The sequence below is a fragment of the Leptodactylus fuscus genome, chromosome 8 (genome assembly GCF_031893055.1).
Source record: "Leptodactylus fuscus isolate aLepFus1 chromosome 8, aLepFus1.hap2, whole genome shotgun sequence".
Classification (NCBI taxonomy): domain Eukaryota; kingdom Metazoa; phylum Chordata; class Amphibia; order Anura; family Leptodactylidae; genus Leptodactylus; species Leptodactylus fuscus.
Window position 1 is genome coordinate 67,061,604 of NC_134272.1, and position 22,592 is coordinate 67,084,195.

Below are 22,592 nucleotides of genomic sequence, written 5' to 3' on the forward strand. Positions count from 1 at the left end.
ATCTACTATGTAACTATGTTATTTCTTGGTGAATACAAATACTTAATAAAACATACAGATGAGTGGGCTCTTGTTTAATATGAAATTACTTTTTAAAGGGATTCTCCAGGAATACTTGATCACGTTCTCCATGGTTCTTTTCTGGGTGAACCCCAGGTTTGCAGACTAGTTCCAACTCCAGGTCATGCAATCAGAATCAGCAACCAGCTGCCGAATCACAATACCTCCTCATCTGGTTACTGCCTGTTGCCTTTACTATATGGGCTATCTTTACTATTATGACAATGTATCCAGTCAGTCCCATAATACAAGTAACTAGCAGCGGACATGGCAGAGAAGGCAGAACAAATCAAGTGACCCTGGATCGCAACCAGCCACGAAACATGAGCAATCCAAAAACTGTGATCCTGGATCCAAAAATAGCTATTAAAAAGTAACTTTTAAGCTAATTCCCCAAACAGGTCTCCTCTGTGGATATTCTGATTCCATTTTACCTATAGGAAGGCAGGCATAGGCAAGTATATAAGTTATAAGTTGTATTTTCATAATGGATTTATCTGGACTTTGTACCAGAAAACTAGAGTTTGTCCAAAAATGAACCATGGAGAAAGTAAGAGGTGCGGCACTTCCTAGAGAACTCTTTGAACATCTTATTTTATAAACCATGTATAACTTTGCTGGAAAGCAAGATTCCTATCATCGGCTTAGAAGATATTGCCGCTGCTTTCGTAAGTGATTTTTAATGATACCATTTTCTAGTCAATCCCAATGAATAAAGTCAGCCTAAACATGACATTTTAAGAAAAGTGGCTAGAAAGATATGATTATCAAGACTCAACAAAATCTCAGATATAAAGAGAACGTGTCAGCTTTTCCGACGGGTCTATTTCAGTAAATCATGAAATAACCAATTCTGGATCATCTTTTCTTGGAGCTCTAGATTGTACCATTCCTCTGTTACTTCTACTATAACTGTATAAATACAGTAAATTAATAACTGGGTGTTACCAGCTCGGATGTGTTCATATATAGTCTCACATTGTCTACTCAGCTCCTCTTTGATAAGGGGAATGGTAAGAACCAAATTGTCGATTTATATATTTTATCTATATAATAGATGTATCTATTAGAGATGAGCGAACACTAAAATGTCCGAGGTTCGAAATCCGATTCGAACAGCCGAACACTGTTCGACTGTTTGAACGGATTTCGAACCCCATTATAGTCTATGGGGGGAAATGCTCGTTTCAGGGGTACACAAAATTTGATAAGTCTTCTCCCGGCGCAGCGCCCCCGCGGCGTCTTCCGGCTGGAATTCACTCTGCCTAGGCATCGGGGCCTAGGCAGAGCCGACTGCGCATGCGCGGTCGGCTCTGCCCGGCCCGACGCCTGAGCAGAGCCGACTGCGCATGCGAGGGCATGACCGCTCATGCGCAGTCGGCTCTGCCTAGGCCGGATGCCTAGGCAGAGTGAATTCCAGCTGGAAGTCGCTGCAGGGATGCTGAACAGAGAAGACTTCTAAAGGTAAGAGAAGAACCAGCGTTGATTGGCAGAATGTATAGCATTCTGCCAATCAACGCTGGTTCTGCATCGAACCTTAAACTTCGAACAGCTAGTAGTGTAGAACACTACTCGCTCATCTCTAGTATCTATAAAACATGATCCAAAATCATTATCTCAAGGAAAATAAAGTATTTACTAAAGCAGACAAGTCAAGAGCAGAAACAGGTCTGCAAGAAAGAGGCTACTAAGTTGTGTGTTTGGAGCATCAGTGTTGTATTCTGCTGTAATCTACTTGACTATCCTCCCCCCGTTCATCAGAATAATTCTTGACATCCTCCTCTGACCCTTTTCGTCAACAGGTTGATGACATTCACAGAATCCCTTTTCACTTGATGTTTTTCCTCAATTATACCATTCTCAATATACTCTCAAAGCTATTGGGTGAGTAAACCCCACAAGGTTGGCAGTTTTTGAAATACTGGCCCGTGGGTATTCTAAAACTCATGGCCATGTCTCAATCGAAGTCGGTCTGATCAATCACTTTCTCATTTCTCATTTTTCCGCAGTATAAGGCTTGCTCACACCAGAACAGGTTTTCCAAGGAATATCTCCACCAGATTATAACACATTACGTGCAGGTCCAGCTGCAACATCTTTGGGCAAATGTGCCGCAGAATACAATACAGAACCAGTTTGCCTCCATGCCCAACTATATCTCATCTTGTATCCATGCTAGAGAAGTCCAACAGGGTCCTAGAGCCTCCTTTCAATTGTATAATTTTCCCCAATAAACTTCTTTCGCTCTAATATTGTCATCTCTTATATATATATTTATCATTGAGTTCTCACATAGAAAAGTCCATTACATTCCAACAATGAGTATATATAAAATACAGGACACATTACATGGACTTGAAATTTGCTAGAAATCTAAATTATTGTCAAATATAATGAAAAATTATAAAATTATTACAATTCCATGTACAATGATTTTCTGCTCTCCAGATCTTAACAAAAAGAAGAAAAAAAATCAATCCTTACATTGTACATGTTACTTTTCTCAGCATAATACAAGCTTCACATATAATCTAGACACACATCAATGCTTCTTTTAAAAGATCCATCCTGGGTCAGCGCATACACCAACACGCAACGCATTATTATTCACAAAGAATTCAGTGATCTGTCAACATCATGCTGACATTTCTAAGTAACCCTTTGTCATATGCTCAGAGTGAAAATCAAACAAGCGCACAAAAGTAAGAAAAGAAAGAAAAAAAGCATCAAAGAGAAAAAAACAAACATAAAAACGGAGGAATAGAAAACAACAAAAATAAGAAAAAACACCAAAAAAAAAACAACTATTATCTGCAGCGGACAGAGATAGAAACTATGAAGAAATATTACAATACACTTACAGTAACCGCACTATGGAGAATTACCTAACTTTAATGGTTAATGGATGACTTTCTATAGGAGGAGTGTGAATTACGTTCAAGGCGTCTGAAAGTAGAGGCCACATTGTGAAGACTCCAATCGCTATGCTACTGTTTAATAAATGTAAAGGGGTTATGCCATGAAGAATATTTATCCTCTGATCTGCGGGGTCTGACTGTTGAGATCCCCACCGATCCTGAGAAAGTAGGTGTGAATTCAGTATGGCTGAAAGTAGGCTTACTCGTTTCTGGATGGGACACCTCCGCGCTTCCATTCACTTCATTGGGAGCGCTAGAGATAGGATCGGTGGGGGTCTCTGTGGTCAGACCCCTCTACTCAGCTATTTATCCTCTAACTTAAGTTCTTTGTGGCATAACCCCTTTAAGGCTGGTATAAGAAGTGCCGGTGTTAATAATTTCACCCCTCTCACTCTTTCTGCATCACCATTTGATGCCACAGGAGGCACGTATAGGAGTGAACTGACCAGCTTAACCATTTTCGATAGGGGATAAATGTGTAACCACTGGGGAGCCCACAATTGCTACAAAGGTGATCCTGAGTCTACTGTTCCTAGTCACTTCAAATGCCAAAAGGACTGGGAAGTAATGATCATCGCGCTTCACCAGAGAATATATGCAAATGTTCTTTATTGAAGTCCAACCAAATACAACGCGTTTCGGGCTGACTGCCATTTCTCAAATGTGATGAACTCTTTAAGGTCTGCTGGAGTACTCTCGAGAACCCTCATGGTTTTGATCACCATGGGTTCCAGCACTTGGTTCACCATATCCCCCTAACCAGCGAGTACAGTATAACTGCCGCCTATGGAAAGCCCCTTTAATGGAAAAATAGGTCTTCATTTTTTCCATAAATAGCACCATAAAACAGCTAAGTCACCAAAAGACGGAGCTTTCTCATCTTTTTAAGCTCCTTTACCAACCAAAATGGTTACATGTGATATTTTGTTTCCTAGACACTTCTTGGATGCTTTAGTTTTATACCGTACATAGGACTTATTAAATATGCTGAAGAGGCTGAAAAAATGTTAGATCGGAGTACCTTTCCTTCTGGCACGGTTATATTAGCTGCTGGTGAGGACTCCGTCGTTGATGTGGATGGAAACATGTGGAAGCTGGCATCTCGTGGTGACCGCACTATTTCATTCTGCCGGTAAAGTCTATGGTGACGTAACTTTGACACCCAAGCATCAAAAGTATCCTGAGATTTCACCTATAGAGACATATTGTAATGATGGAAAGGTGAGCATGTTCTGTTGGCAAGTTGTCATGTTAAATAACATCAACCTGTTCATTCTCACAATACTATTGATGTATCCTTTATATACAAGTTGACCATCATCACACCGCTGCTTTTATCCATACAGCCCAAATCTACATAGAACCTGGTGCTTAGACTCCTCACCCTACTGACGCGTCAAATCCATCCATATGAAACAAATAGCAGCACCGGCGCTCTGACAACCGATATGTACAATGCTACGTGTTGTGAACCCCCGTGGTTATTTTTCACATTAAAAAACACACTTGAATCAATATTCATGACGTACCTGCCCTGGGAGTGGATATCACACAGGTGCGTGCATATTAGTTAACCATATAATCAAATATCAGAACAAGGCTGAATATGCAAATGGTGCACAGAAGTGTAATTAAATACTATTCTATTGTATGGCGCTAAGTCCATCAAATACACAAACAGTTAATGGTTTCCTGACCTTCTCAAAACCAAAATAGGAAAAGAATCGACATCAGTCACCATCGGTAGTATCCAATTGCTCCATTAAACGTGTGGCTTCGATTATTACTAAAGATGAGCAAATTTTTTCAAAAATTCGATTCAGCAGATTTGTCGAATTTTCTGATACAATTTGATTAAAAAATCAGCTATTTCTTGGTTGCAGAGAGCCTGTATAGTGGTGTAGAATCGCTGGTTCAGCACTATATACTGCAATACACGTATATTGCAGTCTATAGAGAAAGTCAGCCTATGCAGATGCATAAGCTGACTTCCTCACTTTTTGGCAGAATCAACCAGGTAGTGGGGGCTCCAAGTAGTTTGGGGTCACTGGCCAGACCTCAGGCTGCAGAAAATGCATATGGGCATCCTTCAATTTTGCCGCGGAGGGTGGCATGGCGGAACCCCTTGGATGCCGCAGATGTTCGACCGTGGCATCCAAGTGGTTAAGAATCCCAACCAGGGGTAATGGAGCAGGGTGTTAGCTGTCAGCAACAGCCAACACCTGCTACCAATGCCGTGGGTGGTCACAAAGGGGTTAAAGGGCTGGCTGGCGACTGATTGGCTGCATGCATGGCATTGTGGGTGACTCCGTATTATCAGAGTTTCTTGCCCCATGTCCTAACAGTTGCAGCAGCCATTTAGTGAAAATAGCGATTCGTTACCACGAAACGTAAGGAAATCCGGGGATTCAATGCAAATCTGAAATTCGATTCGAATTCCACTTTGTCAGCCTCGATTCACTCATTTCTAATTATTACATTTGAAGAGGCCAGACTGAGTGAACTTAGAAAAGTCGTGGAATTAAGAAAATCAAAGGATCAATAGACATAGACAAATGATAAGAATTGGAAACGAACTTCTCGATTTACAATGCCGACATCTTGGTCTAGGCGCATAGAAGCCTGCCGCAGCGATGAACCAAGGTCTCTCAGTACATGGATTTTGTCCCTTTTAGTTTGTGACAAGTGGCGATAGCTGGAACAAGTTTTGAAGTTTCATGTGGTTAAAAACTTTGCTTTCAGTCTGGCTTTTAAGCCCCTGCTAAGTGCAAAGCTTGGAGAGATCTGCAACATCCTTGATTTCCATAACTTACGGCTTGTCCTTCATGGTGCTGTACGACTATGTATCTGATAATGTGAAATCCTCTAAATCACTCAAATCCATTCTTCAAAGAAAGAAAAAATAAATCTTTGCAATATAACTCGGTATCACGTATGATCTTTTACCTCCACCGATATGGACTCAATGGATTAAGAATCTGAAACTAGTGGAACAGTATCTTCACACGGACACTTGGGAGCTCCTAAGACGGGTCCAAAGGACGACCAAGGAGGGGAAGTAGAAAATATAGAAGGGAAAAAAAAAGTGATATCGCACAAGACAAAGAAAGTAAACAATCTTCATGAAGAGTTGGACAGTGTAGAATTATCCAATGTGATATATTGATTTGCTTGAGACTTTAATTGATCTAAACAAATTTGCTAAATTGTTTTCAGCTTTTCTGGATTATAGTTCTGTTTCTGAATAATGAACAAGAAGTGTCTGTTCTGGAACACGATGACTTTACGGGTTTACATTTCCATGAACAAACATCATTGTGTATTTTACAGGGATGAATCCTGGAAGACACTGCTAAAAGTAAAGAAATATGTTCTATCGTGCAAAAAATACCTAATCCTATATTCTCCCCCTCAATTCTAGAATATCGGTGTTGGATGATTTCCAGTTTGCAATAGAAACAGGTTTTACATCTTTGCATGATCAGAATCAGGAGTCTGGGATAAATGGAGATGGCTCTAAAGCCCTCCAAAAAAAAATGTCAGCTTCAGAATTTAATGCTATTAAATCTTTGTGGGATAAGACTAACATTATAAGAAAAAGCATATGGGGGGGGGCAATAATTGTCATGCACACCGAGTTGCATGTTAAAAAAGTTTGCGAGTTTGGATAATATCGATATATAGTGCAAACTGGAGAGTGATCTTACTTTTCAGTTTAAGAAAGCCCTTGGTGCTTTGTTAAAAGAGGATGTGATATCTGAAAAGATGGTAGAATATTTACACGTACAACATCCGAATATTTTATGGGCTACCTAGGTTGCAAAAAATGTTCCTCCCAGTTTGAGACCCATTATATCTGGCACTGCTTATTAGCATGAAAGTCTTAGGTGGAAGATTTATTGCAGCTCTTAGTCCAGCGTGTCTGTGCTATCTTAGAGATGGCCATAGTGTCCTTCAAGATTTATGCGATTTTCCTTGGAAATTGGGCTCTAGCTGGATGACTTGTGTTGTCATAGAATTATACTTTTGTATTCCTTATGACCCTGCATTAAAGGGATCCTATCATTCACACACTATTTTTTCTAGGTACCATGTCGGAATAGCCTTAAGAAAGGCTATTCGTCTCCTACCTTTCATTGTCTTTTCCGTGCCGCCATTCGCCTACAATCCCGGTTCTTGTCGGTATGCAAATTAGCAATCTGCTCTGCCCAAGGCCCGAGGCCTAGAAGTTAAAAGCCACCGCTGGAAGAAGAGGCTGAAGATGACGCTCCTGTCGAAGATGGAGGTGGCGCTGGACAGAGTTCTCTCGCAGCATTGGGGACACCCCCAGTGCTGTTTGAGCACCAGGGCTCGCCCCCAGTGCTGCGAGAGAGCTAATTTGCATACCGACAAGAACCGGGATTATAGGCGAACGGCGGCTCGGAGAAGGCAATGAAAGGTAGGAGACGAATAGCCGTTCTTAAGGCTATTCCGACGTGGTACCTAGAAAAAAAATAGTGTGTGAATGATAGGATCCCTTTAATTGAAGCTTCCATCATTTGGATATGTACAGCAATTTTTTTCAGTCTGAATTCTTTATGATCACCATCGAATTTTTTGTTGAAACACAATTTATTTCTGTTTTGGTGGTCGTTTTTTCCTGCAGATAGCAGCAGCCCTTCTGGGATCAAGTTCTTCCCCATCTTGGCTAACTTATACATGTCCTGGTAGAAGGAGGACTGCATTTATTCTGAGCCTAATCTATCTAAAGGGGAACTTTTCTAGTATGGGTGTTGCACTGACTACCTCCTGTTTATATGCAACATGGTGACCTTATCGTTAATAATAATACTATCAGCCTTAAATTTACTGGTGTCACAGAAATGTGACCTCCCTTTTAAGGAAACCAGAGGCAAGCAATATCATTTTGGAGGCTATAAGTTATTATCCACCATACTCGGTGAAAGCTATCCCTATGGATGACTATACTAGAGCTAGTAGAGTGTGCTCCAGAGAATACAGCTTTCAGATGGAGAATAAAAGTGTTGATTTTTGACTTCTTGCTCAGTAGTAGTCCACAGGGGAAAGAGTCTTGCTAGTATGTGGTCTCCTTGTAAGTGTAGCACCAATGCATTTGCTTGACAGGCGGCATATTTACTGCTATGGGGCTACCCAGACTGCCATCTCTGGCAGCTCTGCCAGCCTCATAGAAATCAATGGAGCTCCAATCAGACAAGCACACTAGCGCATCTTTTAGGCCAGGTTCACACGGTGTTATTTGGCATGTAATGTACCACGTAGATGCTGTGGGAGCTTTTGCGGGCCGTATACGCTCCCATTGTTTTCAATGAGAGCTGGTACCGTATACGCGGCGCTATTTTGCGGCGGCCGCAAAATAGCGCCGCGTATACGGTACCGGCTCCCATTGAAAACAATGGGAGCGTATACGGCCCGCAAAAGCTCCCGCGGTGTCTACATGCCACATTACATGCCAAATTACATCGTGTGAACCCGGCCTTACAGGGAGAATGCAGGGACTTTTAGTCCCCCATTCTCCTGATCACCAGAGACCCAGTGGTTGGACCAACAGCGACTCGACACGTATCCCCTATCTACAGGATAGGCACAAAGTTTCTGTAATGGGACATCTCCTAAGAGAAGGACTGCCGGGCACCTAATTCCCATCTGCACGGTACAACAAGTGTTTTTTTTGTTGTTTTTTTTATAGCAGGTTCAGAAAACCATTAAGGGTGATTGGACTGATGAAGGCCTATGGAGAGAGGCTCAACAGGTGCAGGGTTTTAGCTTTAAGTCCTCAATGGTTGCTGCGTCAAAGAGCCTAAATCAGAAAAAGATCTTTTGTGCTTATATGAACTCTTTCCATGGTTTTAATGGACTTGTCCCCATAGGATAGCTAAATATTAGACTTTTGTGCATACTTTACATACACACCCATGTTCCAATACGTGATTATATGTTTCATATGCAAATACCTGTATGATATCCACCCCCAGGGCAGGTACGTCATAATTTCTGGTTCAGGTGTACTTTTAATGTGGGGTTGCTATGGATTCCTTATGCTGTGAAAAGTATCCATGGGGGTTCGAAACGCGTAGCATTGTACATTAATTGACAGAACCATTTATACATCTGTCAGATTTAGATTTTAAAAGAGAAATAAAGCATGAAGATTTTATACCGCAGAGCGCCGACGCTGCTGTTTGTTTCATTTAACCATTTGTGCACAGTGGGGTAGATTTGGGCCAAGGTTTGTAACTTTTTTTTACTCCAAATATTTGACACAATCAGAATAATACATATACCCCATTACGATTTTTTATTATAGGTGATTGAGGCCATATAGATGTCTTTAGTGTATACAGTGGGAGCCACATTATATCTGGGGCTCAATATTTACAGTATAAATAGCTGATCAGTGGGGGTCTGACCACAAAGACCCCCACCAATCATGTTAACAGGGGATGTTTTACCCCCATTGTGAATGCAATCTAAATACAGCCAGGCTGACAACTCACTCCAATTGAAGACAAGTCCACCTAATACAAACCTTAAGATGATAAATGTTCTCCTCGGTGTCCAGATCTATCCTCCGAGCCTTTTTCTTGATGGACATAACAGATAGCCCAACATCGATACTCCCATGTACTTTCCCCTTCTGAGTCTAAAAACCAAACATTAGAGGGCACAGTGAGAATACCAAACAATAAAAGTGAATTCTAACACTTAATAAATGTTGCATCTCTTATATACAGTATATCCGAGTTACAGCCTGTAACATAGTCTAAAGCTGCATTAACAGTTCTGCAGGCTTCAGAGCTGAAATCTAATTATTCAGTAGTTCAGTGCTTTTGTATTCTGGGGCATGAAGTTTTCTTACTAGTTGTTGTAGAGTAAACTGAGCAAGGAAAAACTCATTTTCCTACTATATTATAAAAGCTTAGCCGACCGCCTAATATTATGTATGTATGGACGATTATGGTACATTGGTTTGCACGAGCAGAACGTGCAGGGTGGATTTTTGTCCAAAATTGTCAGCCGTAATGATTAGCATGCACATTATTTGCATGGATTTCTTACGGATAAGCTGTGGATTAGCCTTATTGAATGACCTTGTAGATGTCCGCAGTACATCAATGTCACATCTGCACCAGAAATCTGGTATTTGCCTCAGATATCTACAATGGATCTTCTTGTAAAAGACAGGTCGAATTTACCGTAGGTGAACATGCCCTAAAGCGCTGTGGAATATTCTTATTGTTATTATTATAGTGTACGCAGAGGCTATATATATGGGGGGAATTTGTAACTTTTTAAGACTGGCTGGGGTAGGGATACGTATATCTACTGGATTTAGTATAATTCATGCAAGTCTTCTAGCTGAGGTCACGGACTAGCATAGACTTCAATACACGAGACCTTCCAAGATGCCCTGAATTATTAAGAAGCCAAAACCTCTTAATAATTCTAAAGCAACTCACAACAGTGGAGCAAATAAAGGGGTAATACCCTCAAGAATATTCATCCTCTATCCAAAGGCCGTCAAGAATATTCATCCTTTATCCAAAGGAACCTTCAAGAATATTCATCCTCTATCCAAAGGACCCTCTAGAATATTCATCCTCTATCCAAAGGACCCTCAAGAATATTCATCCTCTATCCAAAGGACCCTCAAGGATATTCATCCTCTATCCAAAGGACCCTCAAGGATATTCATCCTCTATCCAAAGGACCCTCTAGAATATTGATCCTCTATCCAAAGGACCCTCAAGAATATTCATCCTCCATCCAAAGGACCCTCAAGAATATTCATCCTCTATCCAAAGGCCCTCAAGAATATTCATCCTCTATCCAACGGACCCTCAAGAATATTCATCCTCTAGCCAAAGGCGCACAAGAATATTCATCCTCTAACCAAAGGACCCTCAAGAATATTCATCCTCTATCCAAAGAACCCTCAAGAATATTCATCCTCTATCCAAAGGACCCTCAAGAATATTCATCCTCTATCCAAAGGACCCTCAAGAATATTCATCCTCTAGCCAAAGGCGCACAAGAATATTCATCCTCTATCCAAAGGACCCTCAAGAATATTCATCCTCTATCCAAAGGACCCTCAAGAATATTCACCCTCTATCCAAAGGACCCTCAAGAATATTCATCCTCTATCCAAAGGATACAGTAAAAATAGCTGATCAGTGGGGTCTGACCACAAAGACCCCCACCAATCATGTCAACAGGGGTTGTTTTACCGCCATTGTGAATGCAATCTAAGGAATAAGAGCGGAACCAAATTTTGCAGAAGGTGTAATACAGAAGTTCTAGCATTATTATTTCACATTGAATGCATGTCATTACTAAAATGGACACATTAGGACTGCTGACAGATCCTCTATAGTGTACAGTCATTTGGATATTCAGTTTGCATATATTTTGGCTCCTATAGTGCTGCTGTAGGGTTGTGCTTACTAACTTTGTTTTTTTTTGCATTTTAGACTTTAACATAAGGCATTTTGCCTGTTAGAGCAGTTTTAGCACATTTCCATATCCAGTGAATATAGTAGTAAACCCTGCAGAGGAAAACTTCACAGATGTTATGAGCTAAGCTGAAACCTAACAAGACATTATTCCCTGCGCTATAGGGGGATAACCAGACTTTCCCTACAGTGCACTGAACCGTCTGCAATATTTCCATCCACAGATCTTCACCATCAAAGCATTTGAAAGCTTATTTTCAGTAAAATCCGCTTTCTGCCTGTTGCTATCCCATCTGCATCTTGTGGAATCATTAATGATATCAGAGAGTTTAATTAATGGTAAGGAAATATTAAACGTACTTACATCAATAGGTGACTTGGAGTACTTCAATATCCCATTTTCTAAGACGAAAAATCTCTGTAAAAATAGACATGATGTTAAGGAGAGAAATTAAATGATAAAAAAAGGTTTTACATATATATCTACAGTGCACATGGACCTCAAGTATCCCCTAGTGAAAGAAGTTCAAACCGAGTACCCCAAAATAGTGATCACTTATAAATATTAACAAAATAAGATTTTGTTTGAGGCTTCTATCAGCAGTTATGTAATGCCTTCCTTGGTGCCCTCACATCTAGTATAATGACCTCCATGGTACCCCCAACATGTAGTATAATGGACCGCCTTGGCGTACTCACTTGCAGTATAGTAGTCCCAACTGGTACCTCCACATGCAGTATAAAGGCCCATCTTAGTGGCCCGTGTAGTATAATGCTCTCCTTGGTGTCTCCACGTGTAGTATAATGGATTCCCTTAGTGCCCCATGTAGTATAGTAGCTCCCCCTTGGTGCCTCCACAGGTAGCATAGTGATCAACCTTGGTGCCTCTACATGTACTATAGTAGGTCCTTTACACATAATAGTGTAGTAGGACTCCACACATAATATAGTGCTCCCTCCCCCCCCTGGTGCCTCCACATGTAGTATAGACGCCCCCCTTGGTGCCTCCACATTTAGTATATTGGCCCCCTTGGTGCTTCCACATATAAGAGTGATCTACATTCATTATTCACCTCCACTTTCTGAGCCAGCACCTTCTGTGATGTCAGCATTTGGCACGTAGGGTAGAGAGGAAGTGGGGAGCAGAGTGGTAAGTAATAAATGGCACTCCCCACTTGCTTAATGGTGCATCTGTAACTGTAATAAGCACCTCCATGAGTACTTATGAAAATGCTCAGTGCACTTCTAAAGTAAGGATGGCATATCCTGAGGATGGGCGAGCAAGTTGATCTCAGACATTGCATGTACCCCTGGAACCCCAGGTTGAGAACCACTGCCACTCTCCTTTAAGCAAAAAGACTATTCTCTGGGTATGAATTTTGGCAATATACAACATTATCTCAATAGTATGGAAAAGCATTGTACACTATGGCATATACAAAAAAACAACAACATAAACTGCACTGTATACTTTGCAGTACAGGCTTTCCATGGACATACAGTACAGACCAAAAGTTTGGACACACTTTCTCATTCAAAGAGTTTTCTGTATTTTCATGACTATGGCAATTGTAGATTCACACTGAAGGCATCAAAACTATGAATTATCACATGTGGAATTATAGACTTAACTAAAAAGTGTGAAACAACTGAAAATATGTCTTATATTCTCGGTTCTTCAAAGTAGTCACCTCTTGCTTTGATTCCTGTTTTGCACACTCTTGGCATTCACTTGATGAGCTTTAAGAGGAAGTCACCAGAAATGGTTTTCACTTCACAGGTGTGCCCTGTTAGGTTTAATAAGTGGGATTTCTTGTCTTATAAATGGGGTTGGGACCATCAGTTGTGTTGTGCAGAAGTCAGGTGAATACACAGCTGATAGTCCTACTGAATAGACTGTTAGTCCCCCTTCCCTCATAGATTGTAAGCCCTTGCGGGCAGGGCCCTCTACCCCCTGTGCCAGTCGGTCATTGTTAGTATCATATCTACCTGTATATTTTGTGTATTGTATGTAACCCCCAAATGTAAAGCACCATGGAATTAATGGTGCTATATAAATAAACAATAATAATAATAATAATAATAATAACAACAACAATAGAATTTGTATTATGGCAAGAAAAAAAAACAGCTAAGTAAAGAAAAACAAGTGGCCATCATTACTTTAAGAAATGAAGGTCAGTCAGTCTGAAAAATTGGGAAAACTTTGAAAGTGTCCCCAAGTGCAGTTGCAAAAACCATCAAGCACTACAAAGAAACTGGCTCACATGAGGACCGCCCCAGGAAAGGAAGACCAAGAGTCACCTCTGCTGCGGAGGAGAAGTTCATCCGAGTCACCAGCCTCAGAAATCGCAGGTTATCAGCAGCTCAGATTAGAGACCAGGTCAATGCCACAGAGTTCTAGCAGCAGACACATCTCTACAACAACTGGTAAGAGGAGACTTTGTGCAGCAGCCGGCCTTCATGGTTAAATAGCTGCTAGAAAACCACTGCTAAGGACAGGCAACAAGCAGAAGAGACTTGTGTGGGCTAAAGAACACAAGGAATGGACATTAGACCAGTGGAAATCTGTGCTTTTTTTTTTTTTAATGTAGATTGTGAGCCCCACATAGAGCTCACAATGTACATTTTTCCCTATCAGTATGTCTTTTTTTGGAATTTGGGATGGAAATCCATGCAAACACGGGGAGAACATACAAACTCCTTGCAGCTGGTTTTTGCCCTTGGCAGGATTTGAACACCAGGACTCCAGCGCTGCAAGGCTGCAGTGCTAACCACTGAGCCACCAAGTGGCCCCTGAAATCTGTGCTTTTGTCTGATGAGTCCAAATTTGAGATCTTTGGTTCCAACCACCGTGTCTTTGTACGACACAGAAAAGGTGAACGGATGGACTCTACCTGCCTGGTTCCCACCGTGAAGCGTGGAGGAGGAGGTGTGATGGTGTGGGGGGGCTTTGCTGGTGACACTGTTGGGGATTTATTCAAAATTGAAGGCATACTGAACCAGCATGGCTACCACAGCAACTTGCATCGGCATGCTATTCCATCCAGTTTGCGTTTAGTTGGACCATCATTTATTTTTCAACAGGACAATGACCCCAAACACACCTCCAGGCTGTGTAAGGGCTATTTGTCCAAGAAGGAGAGTGATGGGGTGCTACGCCAGATGACCTGACCTCCACAGTCACCAGACCTGAACCCAATCAAGATGGTTTTGAGTGAGCTGGACCACAGAGTGAAGGCAAAAGGGCCAACAAGTGCTAAGCGATCTCTGGGAACTCCTTCAAGACTGTTGGAAGACCATTTCCAGTGACTACCTCTTGAAGCTCATCAAGAGAATGCCAAGAGTGTGCAAAACAGGAATCAAAGCAAAAGGTGGCTACTTTGAAGAACCTAGAATATAAAACAGATTTTCAGTTGTTTCACACTTTTTAGTTAAGTCTATAATTCCACGTGTGATAATTCATAGTTTTGATGCCTTCAGTGTTAATCTACAATTTTTATAGTCATGAAAATACAGAAAACTCTTTGAATGAGAAGGCGTGTCCAAACTTTTGGTCTGTACTGTATATGCAGCAGATTTTTGTTTAAGTCCCTCTGAACACATCTTTAAAGTGGGGGAGAAAAGAAAGTAAATGACAGGTAGAACATGCAAATTGTAAGGAAATTGTAGCTTGTGCTTAAAAGTATTACTGCTAATCCTTGAGTCACAAAGTACGCAAAGTATGGGAAAGCCTCGTAGCCCAAGACACGTGAGGTTCTGCACACTACTACTCGCACTCAGTAGATGTAATCCAACGCCGCCTCCCTACACAAAGCAGCCCATGTATACATAATCCACACAACATTGCAAATTCTGCCGGGGTTAATGTTTCAAAATACTTTTTGCCATATATTCATTCAATTACATCTTGTCCAAATGTGGTGTGAACACATAAAAAGGGGTTGTGTCATTAAGGCTGCGGATCTGAACTCTGGGTTTCACAGTGATCAGGAGAACAGGGTCCAAATACCCCCTCACTGGCCTCCTTGTGAATGAAGTGCCAGGTCAATAGGAGATAGATGATAAAATGTCCCTAATGGCACAACCCCTTTAAGGAGTTGCTCACTCGCTGTACAGTATACTTAACCATTGACTCTAATGAAAGGAACATTGATCAGGAACACATACATTGCAATAAAAAGTTTTCTTCACTAAACCTGAAAGCTATTTCACACGTATTTGTTTTTACCACCTACCTCTATTTTATCACTTACCACATTGTGGACTTATTAACTTTACAGTCTGTGATCTTTATGGCTTCTGAAGATGGCAATGTAACCGGCTTCAATGGCACTTATGTAACTTATCTACACATTAAAATATATAGCACACTTTAAAACGACTATGGGTGGCGGTATACATGAGAAATATTACTGCTTAGAAACTGTACCAACTGAGAGGCGAATGCACCCAACCCAGTATAAAACATGGTGTGCACAAAATGTCTTTGAAAAAAAAGTTGAAGGATCAATAAAATTTTCAGTATTTTCCCTTGTTGTATACATTGTAGTGGTTGGCAGTAAGTTTTAGACACGAGCAGGACTGACAGATAAGACCATGGAAACCAGTGCTTTATTACTTTTTATAGTTGTTGCAAGCTCTACTATTAAGAATACTGCAACAGCAACACACTCAGTATTGGTGCTTACTTTATGCCAGCCTTTTAGTGGCCATTTTCTTTTCTTTAACATGAATCCTTCATGTTTTTCAGGTTTCTGGACACTTGTCTGTCCTATCTTTAGTCCTTCTATGATTTCCCAGCTGTCTCCTTCCTGTAAAAAAAATAAAATAAAAATAAAAATACGACTGCTTTAAGAAGTGTGGTTAAAATGGATTTATGCACAGAAAAATGATAATTCCACAGCACAAATTATATAATTCTAAGATACAGCATATGCAATGCCATACACGTAATGATCATAGTTAAATAGTTACTGTTGTTTCAACAAAATCTGCATAAATGAATAGTACAAGGCACTGTAAAAAACTTTGTAATATATCGTCTCAAACAGACATGCCTCCTTCTGCTCATATCAGGTGGTTTACCTATTCCTCCTCCCTCTGCTAAAGCGAGTTTCACTGTGAAGATCACAGTTTTGTCTGTCTTGAGATGAGTCAGATCTCTATAAAAATGTATCAAGAAGGGAACTGGAGAAGTGACCTGGAAGTGAGGGAGATCAGACAGGAAAGACAGCTTTTAGCCTGACCCTAGGGCTTTCTATCACAGTCAAAGAAGTTTACTCGCATCAGTAAATGTCAGTACTTCTCTATGTATATCCTGCATCATCCTGGGTCTGTTTCTGAATGAGAGTGAAACAGTTATAAAGCAGATTCCTCCTGTACTCCTTGTATATAGCTAGTCTCCACCAAACCAGCCCAGAGAGAACCGCAGGTTCCACATTGAGTTGATACTGCTAAACTAATGAAAACTGCAGAAGACAAGTCATAGAAAGACCAGATATGGTGTTACAATGCATGTACACCTTGTATATCCTGGGCAAACCTAATACATTGGGGTAGCCGTAAGCTACAGTAGTGGACAGGGACCGGAAGCAGAAGCAGTCTTCTCCTGTTCAAGTAATAGGAGTGGAGCCACTGTATCCTGACGATGCTGCTATACAGTGGACAGGGCTGCGGCTGAACTCCTATTACTTGAATTACGCTAGGCTCACACCTGCTTTCTGGTTTCTGTTTGGGGACCTAAAAAACAATCTGATTAAAAAACGGTTATTTACGGAATCTATAATGGAGTCCGCCAGGTTTCTGCATGAAAAACCAGAGAGAAAAGTCCTGCTAGTAGAAGTGGATTCGGGGACAGAATCTCCGAAAGGAGATCGGGTACAAGTGTGAACCTAGTAATAGCAATAGTGCTCAAATCGGTACTTGCCCACTGGTGACATCACTATGGGGTTCCTAATCACCGATCATCTTGTAGCGTCCTGAGTCCTACCAAGGTGTAAGCACGTATCCCCAGCTGACAGAGTTATGGGGGACTTAGTTCAAGCTCAAAGTAAGTCAGCAGGCTATTAAGAGGATTTGAAGGGCAGAAACAGAGACCCGTACTATACAGTAAGCTACAATTGAAACGCTACTACAAATGCACATCAATAAAAGAAATTGTAAACAACAAATATTTTTGTAGAAAAGAAACAAAAATTATTATTGTGAGCCACGTGAACAATGTAGAAATGTTCCTGATCCGAGAGAACTGCATGCTGATTGGGAAACCATTGTACAAAGTGTCCAGGGTACATGTATAGAATTCATAGCCCACCGGCTGTATTGTATACGTACACGTGTGCTGCACATCAGGGGTCAGTCTTTACATTGTGTTCTAGCACACAGAACATATTGGGCCATTTTTAGTGTTGCTTTAACTATGGGAACAAAATAAAATGATTTATGATTGAAAAAGTAATATCCAGTTTATCTCAGCAGTTTACGAGCGCAGACAAAGAGACTGCTGCCAGTTCTTTACCAGGCACAGGGGACCAGGGATCAAATTGTCATACTATTAAAGAGGGCACTTCTCCTGAGTCCTGACATGTCTGTATTAGTAAATAATTGTATTTCTGCCAAAATCAAGACTATAGATTAACTTTTCTTTGTATTTTGCATTGTGCTTTTCTCAGGGGTTTAACAAGTAGCCATGGGGCCCCATAACAAAACTTGTAAGGGGGGGGGGACACTTGGCAATAATTGCCTTAAGCAGAAAGTTTATAAAAGCGTACAATTATTTTGGTCTCCTTGGACACGCACATAGTGAATTTACAGTATATAAATCACACACAGTGATGTCACAGTACACAGATAATATACACAATGATGTCACAGTACAGGAATAATGCACACTATGATGTCACAGAACAGGGATAATAAACACAGTGATGTCACAGAACAGCAATAATAAACACAGTAATGTCACGCTAAAGATAATATATGCAGGGATAATACACGCAGTGATATTACAGTACAAGCACAATACGCACAGATGTCACAATACAGGGATAATGTCCACTAACACAGGGATGATGCATCCACAATAAGATATGTGTACACTGTGACATCATAGCATACGAAGAAAGTAATTACAATGATGTCACATGGAGCCATTATGATGTCCTTCTAAAGTAATGAGCATCATCCATCATCTCATCAAGTCTCAGTGGTAATTGCCCCCCCCCCCTTTGCTCTTTGGCACCTTAGTATAGTCTGCTACCCTAGTAGTTGCAATCATCACTGTCCGCTATTCCTCCTAGAAATTTCTGAAAAAATGGACAACAGGGTGCTATCATATGGAGGTGGGTCCTTATATAGACATTGTCCAATCAATGCTGCAAAGTGAGAATGTGCAGGACCAAACCCCTTTATCAGAAGGAACAGGGGAGATAACACAGAGATGTAAGAAGCAATGCTTCAACACACTGTATGAGTAGTTGCTAAAGTAGCCATGTCAATGTCAGAAGAGCCAACAAGTACATCTTAGTGTTACCTCGAGAAAACCAACAGGGTTAAACATCAGGAGTGGAAACACTTACGATACCGGGTGATTGCATACCTACATGTCATAGCTATCAGCTGAGATTACTGCATTAAGTCATTTCCATTTGACAAATTCCTCCCTGAATATCAGGACACGTATATTATAATATCTTCTAAAATACCTTCATTTACCAGCCAAACTATGGAGTCTCATAAACATAAAAGCCACTCATCTCTGACATTGGAGTGTTTACTTTTAGACATTTGCTTGTTTGTAAGAAACGACTCCTAGATCATTGAAAAGATGGAAATTCGCTCCCATGTATATAGTCCAGGATTAAAGAGCTGCACGGTTCAATACCGTCACTGGTTTTAGCGACTATAGTGATCCACTGCGTTTGCATACTAGGTAAAAGAGTTGAAATGGTGTCTTAAAGGGGTTATGTCATGAAAAATATTCATTCTGTATCCATAGGATAAAGAATAAGTTGCAGATGGATGGAGGTCTGACTGCTGAGACCCCACCGATCCTATGAACAGGACCTATTAAACCCCGCAATGATGGTAACTGAAGCCTTGGAGGATGCTGGCACATCTCTGTTCCCATGCATTTCAATGGAAGCTCCGGCCATAGTCGAGTGCTGTCCTTCATTTGTATCCAGCTCTACCTAGAAGTGAATGGGAGCGGAGATGTGTCAGCATCCTACAGGGATTCAGCTGCTATCACAGCGGATACATTCACAGCAGGTATCAGCAGTAAGACCTTTCTTAAAAGGGTTATGTCATTACAAATATTTATCTCCTGTCCATAGGAGAGAGAATAAATTGCTGATTGTTGGAGATCTGACTGCTGAGACCCCATCGATCCAGGATACACCCCCCACCACCACCACCACCTCCTTTCCCCAGTGGTTTCAGCTGTCTTCAGAATGGATGCATTCACATTGGGTTAAAACACTCCCTGTTCTCAAGATCGATGGGGTCTCAGCAGTCAGACCCCCACCGATTAGCGATTTATTATGTATTCTATGTATAGAGGATAAATATTGCTTATGGCATAACCTCTTTACAGAGATATTCTAACTATACACATTTAGGGCATAGCCTTGGGTTTCCTAATACCCCTTTAATGGTAACTAAAATAAAAGATCAGTTACAAAATATTATTGACCATGACCATATCTACCTAGTAGTAGACAGAACCGCTCATATCAGACCTAACACCTAAATGGAGACCATCTAAACTTAGTGGGGTGGGGTACGGTTAAACTGACCATATACATGCAATAGTTGTTGGTCAAACACTCATTTGGAGGACAACTATTTCTCCAAATCTTCTCATACACGTTCATGTTTGAATCAACCAAGCATGTTGTCTAATGGGTAATGGGAAGCAAACTTATCATCCCTGAGAATCATGGGCAAGCTGGCACTCAACATACCCCAACAAAGGCCAAATGAACATTGGCTGACCCCAATACACAATAAATGGTTGGTATGCCCACCATTGTGAATAATGGAAGATGAAAGTATAAGGAATATTTGAAGGTTGCTCGAAAAATCAAGAAAAGGTGGAAAGGGAATAATAGACAGAGTATAGAACGATGGCCATTTTAGGTTAACACCTTCTGCTGAAGTCAGGGTGGAATATTTTACAAGGGTGCCTCAAGTTTACTTTTACACCCCCGGCACTAACACTGTAGTCACTATTGTGTGCGCAAATAATTAAGGAGGAATTTTTCCATCTTGTACATGTTGGGCATATCCACAGGAACCATGTCTGGGGTCCATGCCTATCTTGAAAAATGGGTCCTTGGTATCCACTAAGAAAAATATGTTTGTGGCTTATATGTGGCTCTAGCCGTCCATTTCTATGGGAGTTTCAAAAATAGCCAAGTAGGTGGTCTCAACTATTTTTAGAACTCCTATATAAGTGTATGAAGAGAGCTGTAGATACACCACAAATTTTTCAATACTAGCATTTAAGAAATGTGGGTTGGTACCCCTGTTCTCAAGAAGTGGGTCCCAGAGGTGGATCTTGTGGATAGCAGAGCTGAGTAGTCTGTAGGCCAAACCACTGGCTTTGACTAAATTTTCACAACCCAACTCTGACTTCTTTATAAATAGCTGACAGCTATGGTCAGTCATAAGCAGTAAAGATGCCTTGTATAACATAATAATTACAAATTAGAATTCATTTAATTGTGAAGTTGGAGTTGGTAACTTAATACCAAGTCCAGCACCACCCAAAATTGGTCCCAACTCTGACAGTGACTAAAAGAGCCCTAGTGGATAGGCTATAAATGTGTGATGGGAAAACCTCTTAATACATTAAAAAGAAATTGTAACAAAATTAATAAATGCATCAACATTCTAAAGTTTGAGAAAAGTCCGACTCCACTCTTCAATGGGAGCCGTGCCCACTGACTGCAGCAGCCACATGGAAACGAAGACTGGAAGATCGTCCAACCTTCTGCATCGGATGGCAGGGATCCAGATAGGTGAGTGCTGTTTTTTTTCTTCTCATATTTGCTGTTTTTCTTTTTTTTTTTGTTGTTTTTTAAAGGTCAGCTAATCCCTCCAAGCCTCATGTTACACTTCTATGGCAATTCAGGTCATACATATTCCTTCAGCATGTTGCAAGACATAATATCTCAGAAATAATCTGTGACAAACAAATCTGCCGAGCACATTGTGCATTCTAATATGCCTATTCAGAGTGAACAGAATATCATATGTTGCTAATGTCCACAACATGTGGTGAAGACGCAACGATACAAGTGCTTGAAATGGGACAGGATCGCATTAGTTCAGATTACACCATTAATTATTGGCCTTGTAAAAGAAAACATCGCCACCACTAAGATGGCCTCCTGGGAAATTAAGAAAAACTCATTATGCAGTATTATGCAACATCAGATCTTGGTTTCTAACATTGATGCTTTATAGAGATGAGCGAACAGTAAAATCTTCGAGGTTCGATATTCGTTTAGAGTAGCCCCTTAATATTAGACTACTCGAATCGAATATCGAACCCTATTATAGTCTATGGGGGGAAATGCTCGTTTCAGGGGTAGGCAACGTTCAATCAAATTATACTTACCAAGTCCACGAGTGAGGATCGGGCTGGATCCTCTGAACAGTCTTCTCCTTGCAGCGTCCCCGCGGCATCTTCCGGCTCTGAATTCACTCTGCCAGGCATCGGGCCTGGGCAGAGCCGACTGCGCATGCCCGCACTACAAGCGGGCATGCGCAGTTGGCTCTGCCCAGGCCCGATGCCTGACAGAGTGAATTCAGAGCCGGAAGACGCCGTGGGGAAGCTTCACGGAGAAGACTTCTAAAGGTAAGAGAAGAACCAGCGTTGATTGGCCGACTGTATAGCATTCGGCCAATCAATGCTGGTTCTGCATCAAACTTTTCCATTCGAATAGTGAGTGGTACTCGATCGAGTACGAGTATTTCGAATACCATAGTATTCGATCGAATACCTACTCAATCGAATACTACTCGATCATCTCTATTTATAAAATACAAGGCAACACACACTGAAAGGCCACGTTATTACGAGTAGCACATTGGATCTCCTTTACCATTTAGAACTGTGTGGTATACAGGT

General features: G+C 41.0%; 1 protein-coding gene across 2 annotated transcripts in view; it reads right to left on the minus strand.

Moving 5' to 3' along the window:
* OSBPL6 (oxysterol binding protein like 6) overlaps positions 1-22,592 on the minus strand; it is a 176,744-nt gene that overhangs the window by 60,281 nt on the left and 93,871 nt on the right. For both annotated transcript variants that reach the window (XM_075284004.1, XM_075284003.1), the window contains exons 4-7: positions 16,144-16,266; positions 11,817-11,870; positions 9,526-9,639; positions 4,000-4,170 (exon numbers count right to left, since the gene is read on the minus strand). In XM_075284004.1, the coding sequence (XP_075140105.1) occupies positions 4,000-4,170; positions 9,526-9,639; positions 11,817-11,870; positions 16,144-16,266 (462 nt within the window). The remainder of the gene's footprint in view (positions 1-3,999; positions 4,171-9,525; positions 9,640-11,816; positions 11,871-16,143; positions 16,267-22,592) is intronic.